The sequence below is a fragment of the Bombina bombina genome, chromosome 12 (assembly GCF_027579735.1).
Source record: "Bombina bombina isolate aBomBom1 chromosome 12, aBomBom1.pri, whole genome shotgun sequence".
In the NCBI taxonomy this organism is placed as follows: Eukaryota; Metazoa; Chordata; class Amphibia; order Anura; family Bombinatoridae; genus Bombina; species Bombina bombina.
This window is the reverse complement of record NC_069510.1, coordinates 6491152-6518775: the sequence shown is the minus strand read 5'-3', so window position 1 is coordinate 6518775 and position 27624 is coordinate 6491152. Positions and strand designations below refer to the sequence as shown.

At 40.6% G+C, this 27624-nt stretch overlaps 1 protein-coding gene across 1 annotated transcript in view; it reads left to right on the top strand.

Moving 5' to 3' along the window:
• The first annotated feature begins 12341 nt into the window (after positions 1–12341).
• Positions 12342–27624, top strand: part of RAB14 (RAB14, member RAS oncogene family) — a 164926-nt gene continuing 149643 nt past the window's right edge. Inside the window, exon 1 of the mRNA XM_053695938.1 lies at positions 12342–12486. Within this exon, the coding sequence (XP_053551913.1) occupies positions 12342–12486 (145 nt within the window). The remainder of the gene's footprint in view (positions 12487–27624) is intronic.

The following is a 27624-nucleotide window of genomic DNA, read 5'->3' as shown; positions in this document are numbered from 1 at the left end:
ACATCAATAGGAACCACAGACACACTATCCTTAGCGCAGGTCACAGTATTTTAATTATCTGCAACATCAATAGGAACCACAGACGCTCTATCCTTAGCGCAGGTCACAGTATCTTCATTATCTGCAACATCAATAGGAACCGCAGACGCTCTATCCTTAGCGCACGTCACAGTATCTTCATTATCTGCAACATCAATAGGAACCACAGACGCTCTATCCTTATCGCAGGTCACAGTAACTTCATTATGTGCAACATCAATAAAAACCACAGACGCTCTATCCTTAGCGCAGGTCACAATATCTTCATTATCTGCAACATCAATAGGAACCACAGATGCACTATCCTTAGCGCAGGTCACAGTATCTTCATTATCAGCAACATCAATAGGAACCACAGACGCTCTATCCTTAGCGCAGGTCACAGTATCTTCATTATCTGCAATATCAATAGGAACCACAGACGCTCTATCCTTAGCGCAGGTCACAGCATCTTCATTATCAGCAATATCAATAGGAACCACAGACGCTCTATCCTTAGCGCAGGTCACACTATCTTCATTATCAGCAACATCAATAGGAACCACAGACGCTCTATCCTTAGCGCAGGTCACAGCATCTTCATTATCAGCAACATCAATAGGAACCACAGACACACTGTCCTTAGCGCAGGTCACAGTATCTTTATTATCAGCAACATCAATAGGAACCACAGACACACTATCCTTAGCGCAGGTCACAGTATCTTCATTATCAGCAACATCAATAGGAACCACAGACGCTCTATCCTTACCGCAGGTCACAGTATCTTCATTATCTGCAACATCAATAGGAACCACAGACGCTCTATCCTTAGCGCAGGTCACAGTAACTTCATTATCTGCAACATCAATAGGAACCACAGACGCTCTATCCTTACCGCAGGTCACAGTAACTTCATTATCTGCAACATCAATAGGAACCATATACGCTCTATCCTTAGCGCAGGTCACAGTATCTTCATTATCTGCAACATCAATAGGAACCACAGACGCACTGTCCTTAGCGCAGGTCACAGTATCTTCATTATCTGCAACATCAATAGGAACCACAGACGCTCTATCCTTACCGCAGGTCACAGTATCTTTATTATCAGCAACATCAATAGGAACCACAGACGCTCTATCCTTAGCGCAGGTCACAGTAACTTCATTATCTGCAACATCAATAAGAACCACAGACGCTCTATCCTTACCGCAGGTCACACTATCTTCATTATCAGCAACATCAATAGGAACCACAGATGCTCTATCCTTAGCGCAGGTCACAGTAACTTCATTATCTGCAACATCAAAAGGAACCACAGACACACTGTCCTTAGCGCAGGTCACAGTAACTTCATTATCAGCAACATCAATAGGAACCACAGACGCACTGTCCTTATCGCAGGTCACAGTAACTTCATTATGAGCAACATCAATAGGAACCACAGACGCTCTATCCTTAGCGCAGGTCACAGTATCTTCATTATCTGCAACATCAATAGGAACCACAGACGCTCCATCCTTAGCGCAGGTCACAATATCTTCATTATCTGCAACATCAATAGGAACCACAGACGCTCTATCCTTAGCGCAGGTCACAGTAACTTCATTATCAGCAACATCAATAGGAACCACAGACGCTCTATCCTTAGCGCAGGTCACAGTATCTTCATTATCAGCAACATCAATAGGAACCACAGACGCTCTATCCTTAGCGCAGGTCACAGTAACTTCATTATCAGCAACATCAATAGGAACCACAGACACACTGTCCTTAGCGCAGGTCACAGTATCTTCATTATCTGCAACATCAATAGGAACCACAGACGCTCCATCCTTAGCGCAGGTCATAGTATCTTTATTATCAGCAACATCAATAGGAACCACAGACGCTCTATCCTTAGCGCAGGTCACAATATCTTCATTATCTGCAACATCAATAGGAACCACAGACTCTCTATCCTTAGCGCAGGTCACAGTATCTTCATTATCAGCAACATCAATAGGAACCACAGACGCTCTATCCTTAGCGAAGGTCACAGTATCTTCATTATCAGCAACATCAATAGGAACCACAGACGCTCTATCCTTAGCGCAGGTCACAGTAACTTCATTATCAGCAACATCAATAGGAACCATAGACGCTCTATCCTTAGCGCAGGTCACAGTATCTTCATTATCAGCAACATCAATAGGAACCACAGACGCTCTTTCCTTAGCGCAGGTCACAGTATCTTCATTATAAGCAACATCAATAGGAACCACAGACGCTCTATCCTTAGCGCAGGTCACAGTAACGTCATTATCAGCAACATCAATAGGAACCACAGACACACTATCCTTAGCGCAGGTCACAGTAGCTTCATTATCAGCAACATCAATAGGAACCACAGACGCTCTATCCTTAGCACAGGTCACAGTATCTTCATTCTCTGCAACATCAATAGGAACCACAGACGCTCTATCCTTAGCGCAGGTCACAGTATCTTCATTATCAGCAACATCAATAGGAACCACAGACACTCTATCCTTAGCGCAAGTCACAGCATCTTCATTACCTGCAATATCAATAGGAACCACAGACGCTCTATCCTTAGCGCAGATCACAGCATCTTCATTACCTGCAACATCAATAGGAACCACAGACGCTCTATCCTTAGCGCAGGTCACAGTACCTTCATTATCTGCAACATCAATAGGAACCACAGACGCTCTATCCTTAGCGCAGGTCACAGTAACTTCATTATCAGCAACATCAATAGGAACCACAGACACACTGTCCTTAGCGTAGGTCACAGTATCTTCATTATCAGCAACATCAATAGGAACCACAGAAGCACTGTCCTTAGCGCAGGTCACAGTATCTTCATTATCTGCAACATCAATAGGAACCACAGACGCTCTATCCTTAGCGCAGGTCACAGTATCTTCATTATCAGCAACATCAATAGGAACCACAGACGCTCTATCCTTAGCGCAGGTCACAATATCTTCATTATCTGCAACATCAATAGGAACCACAGACGCTCTATCCTTAGCGCAGGTCACAGTATCTTCATTATCAGCAACATCAATAGGAACCACAGACGCTATATCCTTAGCGCAGGTCACAGTAACTTCATTATCAGCAACATCAATAGGAACCACAGACGCTCTATCCTTATCGCAGGTCACAGTAACTTCATTATCAGCCACATCAATAGGAACCACAGACGCTCTATCCTTACCGCAGGTCACAGTAACTTCATTATCAGCAACATCAATAGGAACCACAGACGCACTGTCCTTAGCGCAGGTCACAGCATCTTCATTATCTGCAACATCAATAGGAACCACAGACACACTATCCTTAGTGCAGGTCACAGTATCTTCATTATCTGCAACATCAATAGGAACCACAGACGCTCTATCCTTAGCGCAGGTCACAGTATCTTCATTATCTGCAACATCAATAGGAACCACAGACGCTCTATCCTTAGCGCAGGTCACAATATCTTCATTATCTGCAACATCAATAGGAACCACAGACACACTATCCTTAGCGCAGGTCACAGTATCTTCATTATCTGCAACATCAATAGGAACCACAGACGCTCTATCCTTAGAGCAGGTCACAGTATCTTCATTATCTGCAACATCAATAGGAACCACAGACGCTCTATCCTTAGCGCAGGTCACAATATCTTCATTATCTGCAACATCAATAGGAACCACAGACTCACTATCCTTAGCGCAGGTCACAGTATCTTCATTATCTGCAACATCAATAGGAACCACAGACGCTCTATCCTTAGCGCAGGTCACAGTATCTTCATTATCTGCAACATCAATAGGAACCGCAGACGCTCTATCCTTAGCGCACGTCACAGTATCTTCATTATCTGCAACATCAATAGGAACCACAGACGCTCTATCCTTATCGCAGGTCACAGTAACTTCATTATCTGCAACATCAATAGGAACCACAGACGCTCTATCCTTAGCGCAGGTCACAATATCTTCATTATCTGCAACATCAATAGGAACCACAGATGCACTATCCTTAGCGCAGGTCACAGTATCTTCATTATCTGCAACATCAATAGGAACCACAGACGCTCTATCCTTAGCGCAGGTCACAGTATCTTCATTATCTGCAATATCAATAGGAACCACAGACGCTCTATCCTTAGCGCAGGTCACAGCATCTTCATTATCAGCAACATCAATAGGAACCACAGACACTCTATCCTTAGCGCAGGTCACACTATCTTCATTATCAGCAACATCAATAGGAACCACAGACGCTCTATCCTTAGCGCAGGTCACAGCATCTTCATTATCAGCAACATCAATAGGAACCACAGACACACTGTCCTTAGCGCAGGTCACAGTATCTTTATTATCAGCAACATCAATAGGAACCACAGACACACTATCCTTAGCGCAGGTCACAGTATCTTCATTATCAGCAACATCAATAGGAACCACAGACGCTCTATCCTTACCGCAGGTCACAGTATCTTCATTATCTGCAACATCAATAGGAACCACAGACGCTCTATCCTTAGCGCAGGTCACAGTAACTTCATTATCTGCAACATCAATAGGAACCACAGACGCTCTATCCTTACCGCAGGTCACAGTAACTTCATTATCTGCAACATCAATAGGAACCACATACGCTCTATCCTTAGCGCAGGTCACAGTATCTTCATTATCTGCAACATCAATAGGAACCACAGACGCACTGTCCTTAGCGCAGGTCACAGTATCTTCATTATCTGCAACATCAATAGGAACCACAGACGCTCTATCCTTACCGCAGGTCACAGTATCTTTATTATCAGCAACATCAATAGGAACCACAGACGCTCTATCCTTAGCGCAGGTCACAGTAACTTCATTATCTGCAACATCAATAGGAACCACAGACGCTCTATCCTTACCGCAGGTCACACTATCTTCATTATCAGCAACATCAATAGGAACCACAGATGCTCTATGCTTAGCGCAGGTCACAGTAACTTCATTATCTGCAACATAAATAGGAACCACAGACACACTGTCCTTAGCGCAGGTCACAGTAACTTCATTATCAGCAACATCAATAGGAACCACAGACGCACTGTCCTTATCGCAGGTCACAGTAACTTCATTATGAGCAACATCAATAGGAACCACAGACGCTCTATCCTTAGCGCACGTCACAGTATCTTCATTATCTGCAACATCAATAGGAACCACAGACGCTCTATCCTTAGCGCAGGTCACAGTATCTTCATTATCAGCAACATCAATAGGAACCACAGACACTCTATCCTTAGCGCAAGTCACAGCATCTTCATTACCTGCAATATCAATAGGAACCACAGACGCTCTATCCTTAGCGCAGATCACAGCATCTTCATTACCTGCAACATCAATAGGAACCACAGACGCTCTATCCTTAGCGCAGGTCACAGTAACTTCATTATCAGCAACATCAATAGGAACCACAGACACACTGTCCTTAGCGTAGGTCACAGTATCTTCATTATCAGCAACATCAATAGGAACCACAGAAGCACTGTCCTTAGCGCAGGTCACAGTATCTTCATTATCTGCAACATCAATAGGAACCACAGACGCTCTATCCTTAGCGCAGGTCACAGTATCTTCATTATCAGCAACATCAATAGGAACCACAGACGCTCTATCCTTAGCGCAGGTCACAATATCTTCATTATCTGCAACATCAATAGGAACCACAGACGCTCTATCCTTAGCGCAGGTCACAGTATCTTCATTATCAGCAACATCAATAGGAACCACAGACGCTATATCCTTAGCGCAGGTCACAGTAACTTCATTATCAGCAACATCAATAGGAACCACAGACGCTCTATCCTTATCGCAGGTCACAGTAACTTCATTATCAGCCACATCAATAGGAACCACAGACGCTATATCCTTACCGCAGGTCAAAGTAACTTCATTATCAGCAACATCAATAGGAACCACAGACGCACTGTCCTTAGCGCAGGTCACAGCATCTTCATTATCTGCAACATCAATAGGAACCACAGACACACTATCCTTAGCGCAGGTCACAGTATCTTCATTATCTGCAACATCAATAGGAACCACAGACGCTCTATCCTTAGCGCAGGTCACAGTATCTTCATTATCTGCAACATCAATAGGAACCACAGACGCTCTATCCTTAGCGCAGGTCACAATATCTTCATTATCTGCAACATCAATAGGAACCACAGACACACTATCCTTAGCGCAGGTCACAGTATCTTCATTATCTGCAACATTAATAGGAACCACAGACGCTCTATCCTTAGAGCAGGTCACAGTATCTTCATTATCTGCAACATCAATAGGAACCACAGACGCTCTATCCTTAGCGCAGGTCACAATATCTTCATTATCTGCAACATCAATAGGAACCACAGACACACTATCCTTAGCGCAGGTCACAGTATCTTCATTATCTGCAACATCAATAGGAACCACAGACGCTCTATCCTTAGCGCAGGTCACAGTATCTTCATTATCTGCAACATCAATAGGAACCGCAGACGCTCTATCCTTAGCGCACGTCACAGTATCTTCATTATCTGCAACATCAATAGGAACCACAGACGCTCTATCCTTATCGCAGGTCACAGTAACTTCATTATCTGCAACATCAATAGGAACCACAGACGCTCTATCCTTAGCGCAGGTCACAATATCTTCATTATCTGCAACATCAATAGGAACCACAGATGCACTATCCTTAGCGCAGGTCACAGTATCTTCATTATCAGCAACATCAATAGGAACCACAGACGCTCTATCCTTAGCGCAGGTCACAGTATCTTCATTATCTGCAATATCAATAGGAACCACAGACGCTCTATCCTTAGCGCAGGTCACAGCATCTTCATTATCAGCAACATCAATAGGAACCACAGACGCTCTATCCTTAGCGCAGGTCACACTATCTTCATTATCAGCAACATCAATAGGAACCACAGACGCTCTATCCTTAGCGCAGGTCACAGTATCTTCATTATCTGCAACATCAATAGGAACCACAGACGCACTGTCCTTAGCGCAGGTCACAGTATCTTCATTATCTGCAACATCAATAGGAACCACAGACGCTCTATCCTTACCGCAGGTCACAGTATCTTTATTATCAGCAACATCAATAGGAACCACAGACGCTCTATCCTTAGCGCAGGTCACAGTAACTTCATTATCTGCAACATCAATAGGAACCACAGACGCTCTATCCTTACCGCAGGTCACACTATCTTCATTATCAGCAACATCAATAGGAACCACAGATGCTCTATCCTTAGCGCAGGTCACAGTAACTTCATTATCTGCAACATAAATCGGAACCACAGACACACTGTCCTTAGCGCAGGTCACAGTAACTTAATTATCAGCAACATCAATAGGAACCACAGACGCACTGTCCTTATCGCAGGTCACAGTAACTTCATTATGAGCAACATCAATAGGAACCACAGACGCTCTATCCTTAGCGCACGTCACAGTATCTTCATTATCTGCAACATCAATAGGAACCACAGACGCTCTATCCTTATCGCAGGTCACAGTAACTTCATTATCTGCAACATCAATAGGAACCACAGACGCTCTATCCTTAGCGCAGGTCACAATATCTTCATTATCTACAACATCAATAGGAACCACAGATGCACTATCCTTAGCGCAGGTCACAGTATCTTCATTATCAGCAACATCAATAGGAACCACAGACGCTCTATCCTTAGCGCAGGTCACAGTATCTTCATTATCTGCAATATCAATAGGAACCACAGACGCTCTATCCTTAGCGCAGGTCACAGCATCTTCATTATCAGCAACATCAATAGGAACCACAGACGCTCTATCCTTAGCGCAGGTCACACTATCTTCATTATCAGCAACATCAATAGGAACCACAGACGCTCTATCCTTAGCGCAGGTCACAGCATCTTCATTATCAGCAACATCAATAGGAACCACAGACACACTGTCCTTAGCGCAGGTCACAGTATCTTTATTATCAGCAACATCAATAGGAACCACAGACACACTATCCTTAGCGCAGGTCACAGTATCTTCATTATCAGCAACATCAATAGGAACCACAGACGCTCTATCCTTACCGCAGGTCACAGTATCTTCATTATCTGCAACATCAATAGGAACCACAGACGCTCTATCCTTAGCGCAGGTCACAGTAACTTCATTATCTGCAACATCAATAGGAACCACAGACGCTCTATCCTTACCGCAGGTCACAGTAACTTCATTATCTGCAACATCAATAGGAACCACATACGCTCTATCCTTAGCGCAGGTCACAGTATCTTCATTATCTGCAACATCAATAGGAACCACAGACGCACTGTCCTTAGCGCAGGTCACAGTATCTTCATTATCTGCAACATCAATAGGAACCACAGACGCTCTATCCTTACCGCAGGTCACAGTATCTTTATTATCAGCAACATCAATAGGAACCACAGACGCTCTATCCTTAGCGCAGGTCACAGTAACTTCATTATCTGCAACATCAATAGGAACCACAAACGCTCTATCCTTACCGCAGGTCACACTATCTTCATTATCAGCAACATCAATAGGAACCACAGATGCTCTATCCTTAGCGCAGGTCACAGTAACTTCATTATCTGCAACATAAATAGGAACCACAGACACACTGTCCTTAGCGCAGGTCACAGTAACTTCATTATCTGCAACATCAATAGGAACCACAGACGCACTGTCCTTAGCGCAGGTCACAGTAACTTCATTATGAGCAACATCAATAGGAACCACAGACGCTCTATCCTTAGCGCAGGTCACAGTATCTTCATTATCTGCAACATCAATAGGAACCACAGACGCTCCATCCTTAGCGCAGGTCACAATATCTTCATTATCTGCAACATCAATAGGAACCACAGACGCTCTATCCTTAGCGCAGGTCACAGTAACTTCATTATCAGCAACATCAATAGGAACCACAGACGCTCTATCCTTAGCGCAGGTCACAGTAACTTCATTATCAGCAACATCAATAGGAACCACAGACGCACTGTCCTTAGCGCAGGTCACAGTATCTTCATTATCTGCAACATCAATAGGAACCACAGACGCTCCATCCTTAGCGCAGGTCATAGTATCTTTATTATTAGCAACATCAATAGGAACCACAGACGCTCTATCCTTAGCGCAGGTCACAATATCTTCATTATCTGCAACATCAATAGGACCCACAGACTCTCTATCCTTAGCGCAGGTCACAGTATCTTCATTATCAGCAACATCAATAGGAACCACAGACGCTCTATCCTTAGCGCAGGTCACAGTATCTTCATTATCAGCAACATCAATAGGAACCACAGACGCTCTATCCTTAGCGCAGGTCACAGTAACTTCATTATCAGCAACATCAATAGGAACCATAGACGCTCTATCCTTAGCGCAGGTCACAGTATCTTCATTATCAGCAACATCAATAGGAACCACAGACGCTCTATCCTTAGCGCAGGTCACAGTATCTTCATTATAAGCAACATCAATAGGAACCACAGACGCTCTATCCTTAGCGCAGGTCACAGTAACGTCATTATCAGCAACATCAATAGGAACCACAGACACACTATCCTTAGCGCAGGTCACAGTAGCTTCATTATCAGCAACATCAATAGGAACCACAGACGCTCTATCCTTAGCACAGGTCACAGTATCTTCATTATCTGCAACATCAATAGGAACCACAGACGCTCTATCCTTAGCGCAGGTCACAGTATCTTCATTATCAGCAACATCAATAGGAACCACAGACGCTCTATCCTTAGCGCAAGTCACAGCATCTTCATTACCTGCAATATCAATAGGAACCACAGACACTCTATCCTTAGCGCAGATCACAGCATCTTCATTACCTGCAACATCAATAGGAACCACAGACGCTCTATCCTTAGCGCAGGTCACAGTACCTTCATTATCTGCAACATCAATAGGAACCACAGACGCTCTATCCTTAGCGCAGGTCACAGTAACTTCATTATCAGCAACATCAATAGGAACCACAGACACACTGTCCTTAGCGTAGGTCACAGTATCTTCATTATCAGCAACATCAATAGGAACCACAGAAGCACTGTCCTTAGCGCAGGTCACAGTATCTTCATTATCTGCAACATTAATAGGAACCACAGACGCTCTATCCTTAGCGCAGGTCACAGTATCTTCATTATCAGCAACATCAATAGGAACCACAGACGCTCTATCCTTAGCGCAGGTCACAGTATCTTCATTATCTGCAACATCAATAGGAACCATAGACACACTGTCCTTAGCGCAGGTCACAGTATCTTTATTACCAGGATCAATAGAATCGATAGCCACAATGAGGGAGAGATTACGAGTGGCGGGTTATTTAAAATTCCTACTAGAAGTAAGCTTTTGCACGCATCGAGTTGTGCTTTTATTGCAAGTTGAAAGTAAATGATTTGTATGCGTTAACTTCTAGTGCGTTAATTTCAATAGCACTTAAGCGGTCGCATTTCAAGTTGTAATATAAGCGCAAAACTTAACACGTGCAAACAACCACAATAAACTCCTTATCAAAATCTTGTAGAAAACCTTCCCAGAAGAGTTTCAGCTGTTATAGCCACAAAGGGAAGCCAACTCCATATTAATGTGTATGGTTTTGTAATGGGATGTGCACCAAGCTCATATAGGTATGATAGTCAGGGGTACACATACTTTTGGCTATTTGGGGCTCTGTTTATGAAGCCCTTCTCCCCCTTTTAAATGCAGTTTCACACAAGAGAACCAGCAGTTAGTGTCTATCAAGCAGCGGTCTGCAGACACAAGAGAACCTGCAGTCAGTATTTATCAAGCAGCGGTCATCAGACACAAGAGAACCTGCAGTCAGTATTTATCAAGCAGCGGTCGTCAGACACAAGAGAACCTGCAGTCAGTATTTATCAAGCAGAGGTTATCAGACACAAGAGAACCTGCAGTCAGTATTTATCAAGCAGCGGTCATCAGACACAAGAGAACCTGCAGTCAGTATTTATCAAGCAGCGGTCATCAGACAAAAGAGAACCTGCAGTCAGTATTTATCAAGCAGCGGTCATCAGACACAAGAGAACCTGCAGTCAGTATTTATCAAGCAGCGGTCATCAGACACAAGAGAACCTGCAGTCAGTATTTATTAAGCAGCGGTCGTCAGACACAAGAGAACCTGCAGTCAGTATTTATAAAGCAGTAGTCATCAGACATAAGAGAACCTGCAGTCAGTATTTATCAAGCTGCGGTCATCAGACACAAGAGAACCTGCAGTCAGTATTTATCAAGCAGCGGTCATCAGACACAAGAGAACCTGCAGTCAGTATTTATCAAGCTGCGGTCATCAGACACAAGAGAACCTGCAGTCAGTATTTATCAAGCAGCGGTCATCAGACACAAGAGAACCTGCAGTTAGTATTTATCAAGCAGCTGTCATCAGACACAAGATAACTTGCAGTCAGTATTTATCATGCAGCGATCACCAGACACAAGAGAACCTGCAGTCATTATTTATCAAGCAGCGGTCATCAGACACAAGAGAACCTGCAGTCAGTATTTATCAAGCAGCGGTCATCAGACACAAGAGAACCTGCAGTCAGTATATTTATCAAGCAGAGGTCATCGGACACAAGAGAACCTGCAGTCAGTATTTATCAAGCAGCGGTTATCAGACACAAGAGAACCTGCAGTCAGTATTTATCAAGCAGCGGTCATCAGACACAATAGAACCTGCAGTCAGTATTTATCAAGCAGCAGTCATCAGACACAAGAGAACCTGCGCGTGGTTGGCTTGTACGGGCAGGGGGCGGGGTTGCACGGGAGCACAAAGGAGAGCTTGCGTCTGTGGTTCCTATTGATGTTGCTGATAATGAAGATACTATGACCTGCGCTAAGGACAGTGCGTCTGTGGTTCCTATAGATGTTGCTGATAATGAAGATACTATGACCTGCGCTAAGGACAGTGCGTCTGTGGTTCCTATTGATGTTGCTGATAATGAAGATACTATGACCTGCGCTAAGGACAGTGCGTCTGTGGTTCCTATAGATGTTGCTGATAATGAAGATACTATGACCTGCGCTAAGGACAGTGCGTCTGTGGTTCCTATTGATGTTGCTGATAATGAAGATACTATGACCTGCGCTAAGGACAGTGCGTCTGTGGTTCCTATTGATGTTGCTGATAATGAAGATACTATGACCTGCGCTAAGGACAGTGCGTCTGTGGTTCCTATTGATGTTGCTGATAATGAAGATACTATGACCTGCGCTAAGGACAGTGCGTCTGTGGTTTCTATTGATGTTGCTGATAATGAAGATACTATGACCTGCGCTAAGGACAGTGCGTCTGTGGTTTCTATTGATGTTGCTGATAATGAAGATACTATGACCTGCGCTAAGGACAGTGCATCTGTGGTTCCTATTGATGTTGCAGATAATGAAGATATTGTGACCTGCGCTAAGGATAGAGCGTCTGTGGTTCCTATTGAGGTTGCTGGTAATAAAGATACTATGACCTGCGCTAAGGACAGTGTGTCTGTGGTTCCTATTGATGTTGCAGATAATGAAGATACTGTGACCTGCGCTAAGGACAGTGAGTCTGTGGTTCCTATTGATGTTGCAGATAATGAAGATACTATGACCTGCGCTAAGGATAGAGCGTCTGTGGTTCCTATTGATGTTGCAGATAATTAAGTTACTGTGACCTGCGCTAAGGATAGAGCGTCTGTGGTTCCTATTGATGTTGCTGATAATGAAGATACTATGACCTGCGCTAAGGACAGTGCGTCTGTGGTTCCTATTGATGTTGCTGGTAATAAAGATACTATGACCTGTGCTAAGGACAGTGCATCTGTGGTTCCTATTGATGTTGCAGATAATGAAGTTACTGTGACCTGCGCTAAGGACAGTGTGTGTCTGTGGTTCCTATTGATGTTGCAGATAATGAAGATACTATGACCTGCACTAAGGACAGTGCGTCTGTGGTTCCTATTGATGTTGCAGATAATGAAGATACTATGACCTGCGCTAAGGATAGAGCGTCTGTGGTTCCTATTGAGGTTGCTGATAATGAAGATACTGTGACCTGCGCTAAGGACAGTGCGTCTGTTGTTCCTATTGATGTTGCAGATAATGAAGTTACTGTGACCTGCGCTAAGGATAGAGCGTCTGTGGTTCCTATTGATGTTGCTAATAATGAAGTTACTGTGACCTGAGCTAAGGATAGTGCATCTGTGGTTCCTATTGATGTTGCTGATAATGAAGATACTGTGACCTGCGCTAAGGATAAAGCGTCTGTGGTTCCTATTGAGGTTGCTGATAATGAAGATACTATGACCTGCGCTAAGGACAGTGCGTCTGTGGTTCCTATTGAGGTTGCTGATAATGAAGATACTATGACCTGCGCTAAGGACAGTGCGTCTGTGGTTCCTATTGAGGTTGCTGATAATGAAGATACTATGACCTGCGCTAAGGACAGTGTGTGTCTGCGGTTCCTATTGATGTTGCAGATAATGAAGATATTGTGACCTGCGCTAAGGATAGTGCATCTGTGGTTCCTATTGAGGTTGCTGATAATGAAGATACTATGACCTGCGCTAAGGACAGTGCGTCTGTGGTTCCTATTGAGGTTGCTGATAATGAAGATACTATGACCTGCGCTAAGGACAGTGCGTCTGTGGTTCCTATTGAGGTTGCTGATAATGAAGATACTATGACCTGCGCTAAGGACAGTGCGTCTGTGGTTCCTATTGAGGTTGCTGATAATGAAGATACTATGACCTGCGCTAAGGACACTGCGTCTGTGGTTCCTATTGATGTTGCAGATAATGAAGATACTATGACCTGAACTAAGGACAGTGCGTCTGTGGTTCCTATTGATGTTGCAGATAATGAAGTTACTGTGACCTGCGCTAAGGATAGTGCATCTGTGGTTCCTATTGATGTTGCAGATAATGAAAATATTGTGACCTGCGCTAAGGACAGTGCGTCTGTGGTTCCTATTGATGTTGCAGATAATGAAGTTACTGTGACCTGCGCTAAGGATAGAGCGTCTGTGGTTCCTATTGATGTTGCAGATAATGAAGTTACTGTGACCTGCGCTAAGGACAGTGCATCTGTGGTTCCTATTGATGTTGCAGATAATGAAGATATTGTGACCTGCGCTAAGGATAGAGCGTCTGTGGTTCCTATTGATGTTGCTGATAATGAAGTTACTGTGACCTGCGCTAAGGACAGTGTGTCTGTGGTTCCTATTGATGTTGCAGATAAGGAAGTTACTGTGACCTGCGCTAAGGACAGTGCATCTGTGGTTCCTATTGATTTTGCAGATAATGAAGATATTGTGACCTGCGCTAAGGACAGTGCGTCTGTGGTTCCTATTGATGTTGCAGATAATGAAGATACTGTGACCTGCGCTAAGGATAGAGCGTCTGTGGTTCCTATTGATGTTGCAGATAATGAAGATACTGTGACCTGCGCTAAGGATAGAGCGTCTGTGGTTCCTATTGATGTTGCAGATAATGAAGATACTGTGACCTGCGCTAAGGATAGAGCGTCTGTGGTTCCTATTGATGTTGCAGATAATGAAGATGCTGTGACCTGCGCTAAGGACAGTGCGTCTGTGGTTCCTATTGATGTTGCAGATAATGAAGATGCTGTGACCTGCGCTAAGGACAGTGTGTCTGTGGTTCCTATTGATGTTGCAGATAATGAAGATATTGTGACCTGCGCTAAGGATAGAGCGTCTGTGGTTCCTATTGATGTTGCAGATAATGAAGATACTGTGACCTGCGCTAAGGATAGAGCGTCTGTGGTTCCTATTGATGTTGCAGATAATGAAGATACTGTGACCTGCGCTAAGGATAGAGCGTCTGTGGTTCCTATTGATGTTGCAGATAATGAAGATACTGTGACCTGCGCTAAGGATAGAGCGTCTGTGGTTCCTATTGATGTTGCAGATAATGAAGATATTGTGACCTGCGCTAAGGATAGAGCGTCTGTGGTTCCTATTGATGTTGCAGATAATGAAGATATTGTGACCTGCGGTAAGGATAGAGCGTCTGTGGTTCCTATTGATGTTGCTGATAATGAAGATATTGTGACCTGCGCTAAGGATAGAGCGTCTGTGGTTCCTATTGATGTTGCTGATAATGAAGTTACTGTGACCTGCGCTAAGGACAGTGCGTCTGTGGTTCCTATTGATGTTGCAGATAATGAAGATATTGTGACCTGCGCTAAGGATAGAGCGTCTGTGGTTCCTATTGATGTTGCTGATAATGAAGTTACTGTGAGCTGCGGTAAGGATAGAGCGTCTGTGGTTCCTATTGATGTTGCAGATAATGAAGATACTGTGACCTGCGCTAAGGATAGAGCGTCTGTGGTTCCTATTGATGTTGCAGATAATGAAGATACTGTGACCGGCGCTAAGGATACAGCGTCTGTGGTTCCTATTGATGTTGCTGATAATGAAGTTACTGTGACCTGCGATAAGGATAGAGCGTCTGTGGTTCCTATTGATGTTGCAGATAATGAAGATACTGTGACCTGCTTGAGCGGACTGGCCAAATATGTTCGCCATGGCTTGATAAATCGAGCTCATAGTGTGTGTATATGTATATAATAATGTTAATAGATGTTTAGATTTTAAAAACATCATCCATAGAAAAGCCATATCTTAGATTATAAAGGATTTCTGTTGGTAGAGATAATGGGGCCTATCTATCAAGCTTCGAATGGAGCTTGATGCCCTGTGTTTCTGGCAAGCCAGCAGTCTCGCCAGAAACAGCAGTTATGAAGCAGCGGTCACAAAGACCGCTGCTCCATAACCCTGTCCGCCTGCTCTGAGCAGGCGGACAGACATCGCTGGAAATCAACCCGATTGAGTATGATCGGGTTGATTGACACCCCCTGCTGGCTGCCTATTTGCCGCGAGTCTGCAGGGGGCGGCGTTGCACCAGCAGCTCTTGTGATAAATTGATAAACTGGGGCCATTATGTAGCTGACTAGAACATATTACACATTCCTCTTTAAGTAAAAAGGAATATTGTAAGTAACCATGGGAATCGAGTTCTAAATACCAGGGGAATATGGCCCTAAATTCCTCATGTATTTGTCATATTTGTCTTATCTAATTGTTGTACTTATATCAATTGGTCCCTTGGACAGTGCTGAGAAAAATGCTGGCACTTTATAAATAAGATATACTAATAGCAGACATCCCAACCTGCAAAAGCTCATTTCAGGGAGGTGGCTTCTCCCGCTACTGCGCCGCCACCCGTCCCCCTCCCAGTTATATATTGGACACCTTGAAACCCTAAATAAAATAGAGACTTATCATTAAATTAGCTTCCCACTAAAGTCACATTTAAAAAAAGTAGCTTTATTGCACAACCACATACAATAAACCTATTTTCCAGTGACCGTACGCTTGTTGAATGCTTAAATATTTTAGAATACAAGGTTTAATTACGTGCAGTAAATAAGGTAGTATTTGTGTTTTTATTAAAATCAGGGGGGCTTTTTGGTTACTGATACTTTTTGGTTACTGATACTTTGAGGGTTCTATATATCGTCCCAGTAACTAAAGGCATTCCTTAAAGAAACACTTTTTCGGATTTGGGCTACATTGGATCATGGTACTTTGAGGGTTCTATATCGTCCCAGTAACTAAAGGCATTCCTTAAAGAAACACTTTTCCGGATTTGGGCCACATTGGATCATGGTACTTTGAGGGTTCTATATCGTCCCAGTAACTAAAGGCATTCCTTAAAGAAACACTTTTCCGGATTTGGGCCACATTGGATCATGGTACTTTGAGGGTTCTATATCGTCCCAGTAACTAAAGGCATTCCTTAAAGAATCACTTTTCCGGATTTGGGCCACATTGGATCATGGTACTTTGAGGGTTCTATATCGTCCCAGTAACTAAAGGCATTCCTTAAAGAAACACTTTTTCAGATTTGGGCCACATTGGATCATGGTACTTTGAGGTTTCTATATCGTCCCAGTAACTAAAGGCATTCCTTAAAGAAACACTTTTTCAGATTTGGGCTACATTGGATCATGGTACTTTGAGGGTTCTATAACGTCCCAGTAACTAAAGGCATTCCTTAAAGAAACACTTTTTTCAGATTTGGGCCACATTGGATCATGGTACTTTGAGGGTTCTATATCGTCCCAGTAACTAAAGGCATTCCTTAAAGAAACACTTTTCCGGATTTGGGCCACATTGGATCATGGTACTTTGAGGGTTCTATATCGTCCCAGTAACTAAAGGCATTCCTTAAAGAAACACTTTTCCGGATTTGGGCCACATTGGATCATGGTACTTTGAGGGTTCTATATCGTCCCAGTAACTAAAGGCATTCCTTAAAGAAACACTTTTTCAGATTTGGGCCATATTGGATCATGGTACTTTGAGGGTTCTATATCGTCCCAGTAACTAAAGGCATTCCTTAAAGAAACACTTTTTCAGATTTGGGCCACATTGGATCATGGTACTTTGAGGGTTCTATATCGTCCCAGTAACTAAAGGCATTCCTTAAAGAAACACTTTTTCATATTTGGGCCACATTGGATCATGGTACTTTGAGGGTTCTATATCGTCCCAGTAACTAAAGGCATTCCTTAAAGAAACACTTTTTCAGATTTGGGCTACATTGGATCATGGTACTTTGAGGGTTCTATAACGTCCCAGTAACTAAAGGCATTCCTTAAAGAAACACTTTTTCAGATTTGAGCCACATTGGATCATGGTACTGTGAGGGTTCTATAACGTCCCAGTAACTAAAGGCTCCTTAAAAAAACAATTTTCCAGATTTGGGCCACATTGGATCATGATACTTTGAGGGTTCTATAACGTCCCAGTAACTAAAGGCATTCCTTAAAGAAACACTTTTTCAGATTTGGGCCACATTGGATCATGGTACTGTGAGGGTTCTATAACGTCCCAGTAACTAAAGGCTCCTTAAAAAAACAATTTTCCGGATTTGGGCCACATTGGACCATGGTACTTTGAGGGTTCTATAACGTCCCAGTAACTAAAGGCTCCTTAAAAAAACAATTTTCCAGATTTGGGCCACATTGGATCATGGTACTTGGAGTTACAGGGAGATTGCACTCCATTTGCTGGCATCAGGGAGCCGCTATTACAATCAGGGAGACCTGGGATGTCTAATAGTAATAATAATATTTTATATCAAAATGTCATTAGCCACATCTAATTGTAAAGGGCCTTTAAATAACCAATCAATATGCAAGTCCCAAGACTTGCAAGGCGTGTGCATGTGAGATATGCAGCACAGTCTGCTCTGTCTTTTTATTAGGTACTTGATTGAGCAACTCTGCTGTATTTCCTGATCATTTAAACATAAGAAAACTACTGACCTTATTTCCTATAACTATAAGTGAAGCCAGGATAGCTATTTGCTGCGTGTAATATGTACTGAGTCACCAGACTGCGCAGCAAGGCACGTATCACGTGCACGTCACCTGGCACGTTACTTAATACTGAGGGAGACCTATTCAGTGACGTCACGACAGTCAGTGGCGCGCGTGCCCGGCTCCATCGCCCGTCCCCTAACAGCCCCTGCTGGTCTGGTGTCCGGGAAACCCCGTGCTTACGACGCCATCTTGGAACAGGCTCAGCAGTGCTGTGCAGGGGTAAAGCGCAGATTTAGCCAGGGAGACAGAGAGGTAGGAGGGGCTGGTGACTGAACCCGCCCAGAGATCTTCTCCCCAGTCAGCTGCCCGGCCACCGCCGCTTGTACAGGTAATGACACCGGGAAGTGCCCCGCTGAACACTGGTACACAGGGGGTTCATCTGCTCTTGTTTACATGGCAGGCGCTATCCATTCCTACTAATGTGCCCAGCAGGCCTCTCCAGCACTCAGGGGGTTAATGTCCCCGCAGGTGTGTATGGCCAGCTCAGGCCCTACCCATACCCACTGATGTGCCCACTAGCTCAGCAGGCCTCTCCAGCACTCAGGGGGTTAATGTCCCCGCAGGTGTGTATGCCCAGCTCAGGCCCTACCCATACCCACTCATATGCCCACTAGCTCAGCAGGCCTCTCCAGCACTCAGGGGGTTAATGTCCCCGCAGGTGTGTATGCCCAGCTCAGGCCCTACCCATACCCACTGATGTGCCCACTAGCTCAGCAGGCCTCTCCAGCACTCAGGGGGTTAATGTCCCCGCAGGTGTGTATGCCCAGCTCAGGCCCTACCCATACCCACTCATATGCCCACTAGCTCAGCAGGCCTCTCCAGCACTCAGGGGGTTAATGTCCCCGCAGGTGTGTATGCCCAGCTCAGACCCTACCCATACCCACTCATGTGCCCACTAGCTCAGCAGGCCTCTCCAGCACTCAGGGGGTTAATGTCCCCGCAGGTGTGTATGCCCAGCTCAGGCCCTACCCATACCCACTCATGTGCCCACTAGCTCAGCAGGCCTCTCCAGCACTCAGGGGGTTAATGTCCCCGCAGGTGTGTATGCCCAGCTCAGGCCCTACCCATACCCACTCATGTGCCCACTAGCTCAGCAGGCCTCTCCAGCACTCAGGGGGTTAATGTCCCCGCAGGTGTGTATGCCCAGCTCAGGCCCTACCCATACCCACTCATGTGCCCACTAGCTCAGCAGGCCTCTCCAGCACTCAGAGGGTTAATGTCCCCGCAGGTGTGTATGCCCAGCTCAGGCCCTACCCATACCCACTCATATGCCCACTAGCTCAGCAGGCCTCTCCAGCACTCAGGGGGTTAATGTCCCCGCAGGTGTGTATGCCCAGCTCAACCTAGTTCATCCCCCTACTGCTGCCTCAAATGTCTGGTGCCAATAAGCTTAACAACCCCCTTTGTATGCCTAGCCCATGCCCCTACTGCTGCCTCTAATGTCTGGTGCCAATAAGCTTAATAACCCTCCTTGTATGCCTAACCCATGCCCCTTCTGCTGCCTTTAATGCCTGGTGCCAATTAGCTTAACCACCCTCCTTGTATGCCTAGCCCATGCCCCTTCTGCTGCCTTTAATGCCTGGTGCCAATTAGCTTAACCACCCTCCTTGTATGCCTAGCCCATGCCCCTTCTGCTGCCTCTGTCTGGTGCCAATAAGCTTAATAACCCTCTTGGTATGCCTAACCCATGCCCCTTCTGGTGCCAATTAGCTTAACAACCTTCCTTGTATGCCTAACCCATGTCCTGTACCCATTCCCTTCTAGCTCAGCAGCTCTCCCCAGCAGTCAGGGGGTGAATGCACAGTGATTACTTGACACCCGTGGTGTATGCCCAGCTAGATACCATGCCCTTCCTGTACTCACTACCTACTAGCTCAGCAGACCTCCCCAGCAGTCATATAGTTAATAGCCATTATTACATGACAGCCGTGTGTAGCCTAGTCCTTCCCGGCACCACTGCCACCTCCCCTGCAGCAGTGACCATTGGCCCAGCAGGCCCAGCCATTGTATGTCAGAAAAAGCTGACAGTTTCCGGAAGAGCCTCATCCCGTGACCACATCCCTTATTTTCCTCTCAGCTGTTTAGGCCTCATACTGTCAGCATCTTGCACCTTTGTATATCTGCTGGATTTTTATCTTAGGGAGCTTAGATGTTGTGATTATTTAGATGCTGCAGAAATTCTGCCCCTCCTATTTTTACTGCAGAGGCAACATTTTTATCTCTGCCTTCTTTGTAACAGTACAAACCTCTGGCTGTGAAGGAGTTAAGGTGCGGGACGGCTCTGATTTCTCTTGTTACCTTATGTCATCTCTTTATTACTTGCTAGTAGGAGGAGTTGTATGTCTATTTGCTGTTCTTGTGTGTTGTAGAATGCAGTAATGTCTGTATTGTTTACAGCTATTAGCCCTGATCACACTCCTGTTTATTTGCTACTGCTCTGGCTTTCTGTAGATCATAGGATGTGTTATTAATTATTACAATCACTATTGGCAAATAAGCACTGCATTGTTTTGCAGTCTAGGAATAAAACCATTGAAAAGCTATTGGAATGATTATTTCCTCTGCTGTGACTATTCAGAGTTGTAAATGCGCTTCTGCACTGATCTAGCATTCACTGTGTATGATGTTGCAGGGTTCATTTCTGAATTTTGTAAATTTACAGTAAAACCAGGAAAATAATCAATGTACAAATTATATATATTTTCTCTAAATGATTTTTGTGTGTTTTAGTTTTGAGTAAACTCTACCCTTTATAAAATCAGATCCGGAATCTTAGTGTTATTTTAGATAGAGGTTAATTCATCAGATATAATGAAGTTGCGCTATAACTTACTTTTTAATATAGATATGAAATTCTAATTCCCCGCACTCCGCTGCTTCAAAAGAAATTTTTTCTGTGAGTGAACATTTTGAATAGTCCAATCAGTGCTCTAGCTACAACAAGTGTCATATGGGGAGAGCGCTGACCGTTGGCTCCCAGAGAAATTGACTTTTGAAGTCGGCGGCAGAGCGTGGGTTATTTATATTTTATATATACAGGACAGGTGTACCTCGGAGATATTGCAGGTATAGTTCCAGACCACATCAATAAAGTGAGACACACTATAATTCCACCCCCACACATATAAAAGTTATATTTACACCATAGCATCAGCGTTATGTCTAACCCTTCCCCAATGTACATACCTAATTAACAAATGCTAACCTCTGAGCCTTCAGCGAGTTGTAATTTTTTTTGCTGCTGGCTTGTGTGTGTATGTGTTTGTATATGTGTTTGTGTTTTTGTTTATGTGTATTTGTGTTTTATATGTGTATGTATGTGTGTGTATATGTGTATTTGTTTTTGTATGTGTATGTAAGTGTTTGTAAAAGTGTATTTTATATGTGTGTGTATTTGTGTTTTTATGTGTATATATGTGTATGTAGGTGATTGTGTGTATGTATATGTGCATTTGTGTTTTATGTGTATGTATATGTGTGTTTGTGTTTTTGTATTTAGGTGTTTGTAATTGTGTATTTGTGTGTTTTTTTTTTTTATATATATATATTGTGTGTGTGTGTAATGTGTATTTGGTTTTTTTATGTGTATGTAGGTGTTTGTAAATGTGTGTTTTATGTGTGTGTGTTTTATATATGTGTCTGTGTGTTTTATATATGTGTCTGTGTGTTTTATATATGTGTGTGTTTTTAATGTGTGTGTGTTTTTAATGTGTGTGTGTTTTTTATGTGTGTGTGTTTTTTATGTGTGTGTGTTTTTTATGTGTGTGTGTTTTTTATGTGTGTGTGTTTTTTATGTGTGTGTGTTTTTTATATGTGTGTGTTTTTTATATGTGTGTGTTTTTTATATGTGTGTGTTTTTTATATGTGTGTGTTTTTTATATGTGTATATATGTTTTATATGTGTGTGTTTTTTATATGTGTATATATGTTTTATATGTGTGTGTGTTTTATATATGTGTGTGTGTGTGTTTTATATGTGCGTGTTTTTATATGTGTATATATGTTGGGGGGGAAATGGCGCTATAGACTTGCTTGACACAGGGTTACCACAAACCTTAAATTTGTAAAAAAAATAAAATAAAAAAAAATAAAAATATCTGTGCAGCGCAATAAAACAAGGTACGCCTGTATATATTATAAAGTAAGTTATAGTGAAACTTAATTACAAATGATGAATTAAACGCCATCTAAAATCTCACTAACATTCCGGATCTTTTTTTATTATAAAGGAGAGAGCTGACCATCACTTTTAATTTTGGGATGGTGGTGTGCCACAGGATTTTTTAATGTAAAGTATGCCACGGCAAAACAAAATGTTAAAAATCACTGGTATATACTGTATTTTTATATCAGTATCTGTGCATATTCTTCTCTATAGTAGTGTATATTACATGCAGTTATCTGTAATTAGTATATACTGTATTTTTATATCGGTATCTGTGCATATTCTTCTCTATAGTAGTGTATATTACATGCAGTTATCTGTAATAAGTGTATACTGTATTTTTATATCAGTATCTGTGCATATTCTTCTCTATAGTAGTGTATATTACATGCAGTTATCTGTAATAAGTGTATACTGTATTTTTATATCAGTATCTGTGCATATTCTTCTCTATAGTAGTGTATATTACATGCAGTTATCTGTAATAAGTGTATACTGTATTTTTATATCAGTATCTGTGCATATTCTTCTCTATAGTAGTGTATATTACATGCAATTATATGACAATTAGTATATACTGTATTTTTATATCGGTATCTGTACATATTCTGTATAGTAGTGTTTATTACATGCAGTTATATGACAATTAGTGTATACTGTATATTTATATCAGTATCTGTACATATTCTGTATAGTAGTGTTTATTACATGCAGTTATATGTAATTAGTGTATACTGTATATTTATATCAGTATCTGTACATATTCTCTATAGTAGTGTATATTACATGCAGTTATCTGTAATAAGTGTATACTGTATTTTTATATCAGTAGCTGTGCATATTCTTCTCTATAGTAGTGTATATTACATGCAATTATATGACAATTAGTATATACTGTATTTTTATATCGGTATCTGTGCATATTCTTCTCTATAGTAGTGTCTATTACATGCAATTATATGACAATTAGTATATACTGTATTTTTATATCGGTATCTGTACATATTCTGTATAGTAGTGTCTGTTACATGCAGTTATATGTAATTAGTATATACTGTATATTTATATCAGTATCTGTACATATTCTGTATAGTAGTCTCTATTACATGCAGTTATATGACAATTAGTGTATACTGTATATTTATATCAGTATCTGTACATATTCTGTATAGTAGTGTCTATTACATGCAGTTATATGACAATTAGTATATACTGTATATTTATATCAGTATCTGTACATATTCTGTATAGTAGTGTCTATTACATGCAGTTATATGACAATGAGTGTATACTGTATATTTATATCAGTATCTGTACATATTCTGTATAGTAGTGTCTATTACATGCAGTTATATGACAATTAGTGTATACTGTATATTTATATCAGTATCTGTACATATTCTGTATAGTAGTGTCTATTACATGCAGTTATATGTAATTAGTGTATACTGTATATTTATATCAGTATCTGTGCATATTCTTCTCTATAGTAGTGTATATTACATGCAGTTATCTGTAATAAGTGTATACTGTATTTTTATATCGGTATCTGTGCATATTCTTCTCTATAGTAGTGTATATTACATGCAGTTATCTGTAATAAGTGTATACTGTATTTTTATATCGGTATCTGTGCATATTCTTCTCTATAGTAGTGTATATTACATGCAGTTATCTGTAATAAGTGTATACTGTATTTTTATATCGGTATCTGTGCATATTCTTCTCTATAGTAGTGTATATTACATGCAGTTATCTGTAATTAGTATTCTTCTCTATAGTAGTAGTGTGTATATAACATGCAGTTCTATGTAATTAGTATATACTGTATTTTTATATCAGTATTTGTGCATATTCTTCTCTATTGTAGTGTATATAACATGCAGTTATATGTAATTAGTATATACTGTATTTTTATATCAGTATTTGTGCATATTCTTCTCTATAGTAGTGTATATTACATGCAGTTATATGTAATTAGTATTCTTCTCTATAGTAGTAGTGTGTATATAACATGCAGTTATATGTAATTAGTATATACTGTATTTTTATATCGGTATCTGTGCATATTCTTCTCTATAGTAGTGTCTATTACATGCAATTATATGACAATTAGTATATACTGTATATTTATATCAGTATCTGTACATATTCTGTATAGTAGTGTCTATTACATGCAGTTATATGACAATTAGCGTATACTGTATATTTATATCAGTATCTGTACATATTCTGTATAGTAGTGTCTATTACATGCAGTTATATGACAATTAGTGTATACTGTATTTTTATATCGGTATCTGTGCATATTCTGTATAGTAGTGTCTATTACATGCAGTTATATGTAATTAGTGTATACTGTATATTTATATCAGTATCTGTGCATATTCTTCTCTATAGTAGTGTATATTACATGCAGTTATCTGTAATAAGTGTATACTGTATTTTTATATCGGTATCTGTGCATATTCTTCTCTATAGTAGTGTATATTACATGCAGTTATCTGTAATTAGTATTCTTCTCTATAGTAGTAGTGTGTATATAACATGCAGTTCTATGTAATTAGTATATACTGTATTTTTATATCAGTATTTGTGCATATTCTTCTCTATTGTAGTGTATATAACATGCAGTTATATGTAATTAGTATATACTGTATTTTTATATCAGTATTTGTGCATATTCTTCTCTATAGTAGTGTATATTACATGCAGTTATATGTAATTAGTATTCTTCTCTATAGTAGTAGTAGTGTGTATATAACATGCAGTTATATGTAATTAGTATATACTGTATTTTTATATCGGTATCTGTGCATATTCTTCTCTATAGTAGTGTCTATTACATGCAGTTATATGTAATTAGTATATACTGTATTTTTATATCAGTATTTGTGCATATTCTTCTCTATAGTAGTGTATATTACATGCAGTTATATGTAATTAGTATATACTGTATTTTTATATCAGTATTTGTGCATATTCTTCTCTATAGTAGTGTATATTACATGCAGTTATATGTAATTAGTATATACTGTATTTTTATATCAGTATTTGTGCATATTCTTCTCTATAGTAGTGTATATTACATGCAGTTATATGTAATTAGTATATACTGTATTTTTATATCAGTATTTGTGCATATTCTTCTCTATAGTAGTGTATATTACATGCAGTTATATGTAATTAGTATATACTGTATATTTATATCAGTATCTGTACATATTCTGTATAGTAGTGTCTATTACATGCAGTTATATGACAATTAGTGTATACTGTATTTTTATATCAGTATCTGTGCATATTCTTCTCTATAGTAGTGTCTATTACATGCAATTATATGACAATTATTGTATACTATATATTTATATCAGTATCTGTACATATTCTGTATAGTAGTGTCTATTACATGCAGTTATATGACAATTATTGTATACTATATATTTATATCAGTATCTGTACATATTCTGTATAGTAGTGTCTATTACATGCAGTTATATGACAATTATTGTATACTGTATATTTATATCAGTATCTGTACATATTCTGTATAGTAGTGTCTATTACATACAGTTATATGACAATGAGTGTATACTGTATATTTATATCAGTATCTGTACATATTCTGTATAGTAGTGTCTGTTACATGCAGTTATATGACAATTAGTGTATACTGTATATTTATATCAGTATCTGTACATATTCTGTATAGTAGTGTCTATTACATGCAGTTATATGACAATTAGTGTATACTGTATATTTATATCAGTATCTGTACATATTCTGTATAGTAGTGTCTATTACATGTAGTTATATGACAATTAGTGTATACTGTATATTTATATCAGTATCTGTACATATTCTGTATAGTAGTGTCTATTACATGCAGTTATATGACAATTAGTGTATACTGTATATTTATATCAGTATCTGTGCATATTCTTCTCTATAATAGTGTCTATTACATGCAGTTATATGACAATTAGTGTATACTGTATATTTATATCAGTATCTGTACATATTCTGTATAGTAGTGTATATTACATTCAGTTATATGACAATTAGTGTATACTGTATATTTATATCAGTATCTGTACGTATTCTGTATAGTAGTGTCTGTTACATGCAGTTATGACAATTAGTGTATACTGTATATTTATATCAGTATCTGTACATATTCTGTATAGTAGTGTCTATTACATGCAGTTATATGACAATTAGTGTATACTGTATATTTATATCAGTATCTGTACATATTCTGTATAGTAGTGTCTATTACATGCAGATATATGTAATTAGTGTATACTGTATATTTATATCAGTATCTGTACATATTCTGTATAGTAGTGTCTATTACATGCAGTTATATGTAATTAGTGTATACTATATATTTATATCAGTATCTGTACATATTCTGTATAGTAGTGTCTATTACATGCAGTTATATGACAATTAGTGTATACTGTATATTTATATCAGTATCTGTACATATTCTGTATAGTAGTGTCTATTACATGCAGTTATGACAATTAGTGTATACTGTATTTTTATATCAGTATCTGTGCATATTCTTCTCTATAGTAGTGTCTATTACATGCAATTATATGACAATTGGTGCAGTCCTTGCCGTTTCAGGAGGAGATTTGGGAGACGTTTAGAGCGATGGATGTTTGCTGACGATCAGTTGATACCTGCTTATCGTGTGTGTGTGTGTACAGTGCATTTACTATTGCCTTGAAGATCATTTATTTGTAATTGCTTTTTGTACATATGCAACTTTTTGTATATCGTCCATTTCAAGCAAATGTTGGTACAAATTTACTCAACACAGAAGGTTTTAGTGCAAACAACCCAGCTACTTAAAGGGACAATATACACCAATTGTCATATAACTGCATGTAATAGACACTACTATAAAGAAGAATATGCACAGAT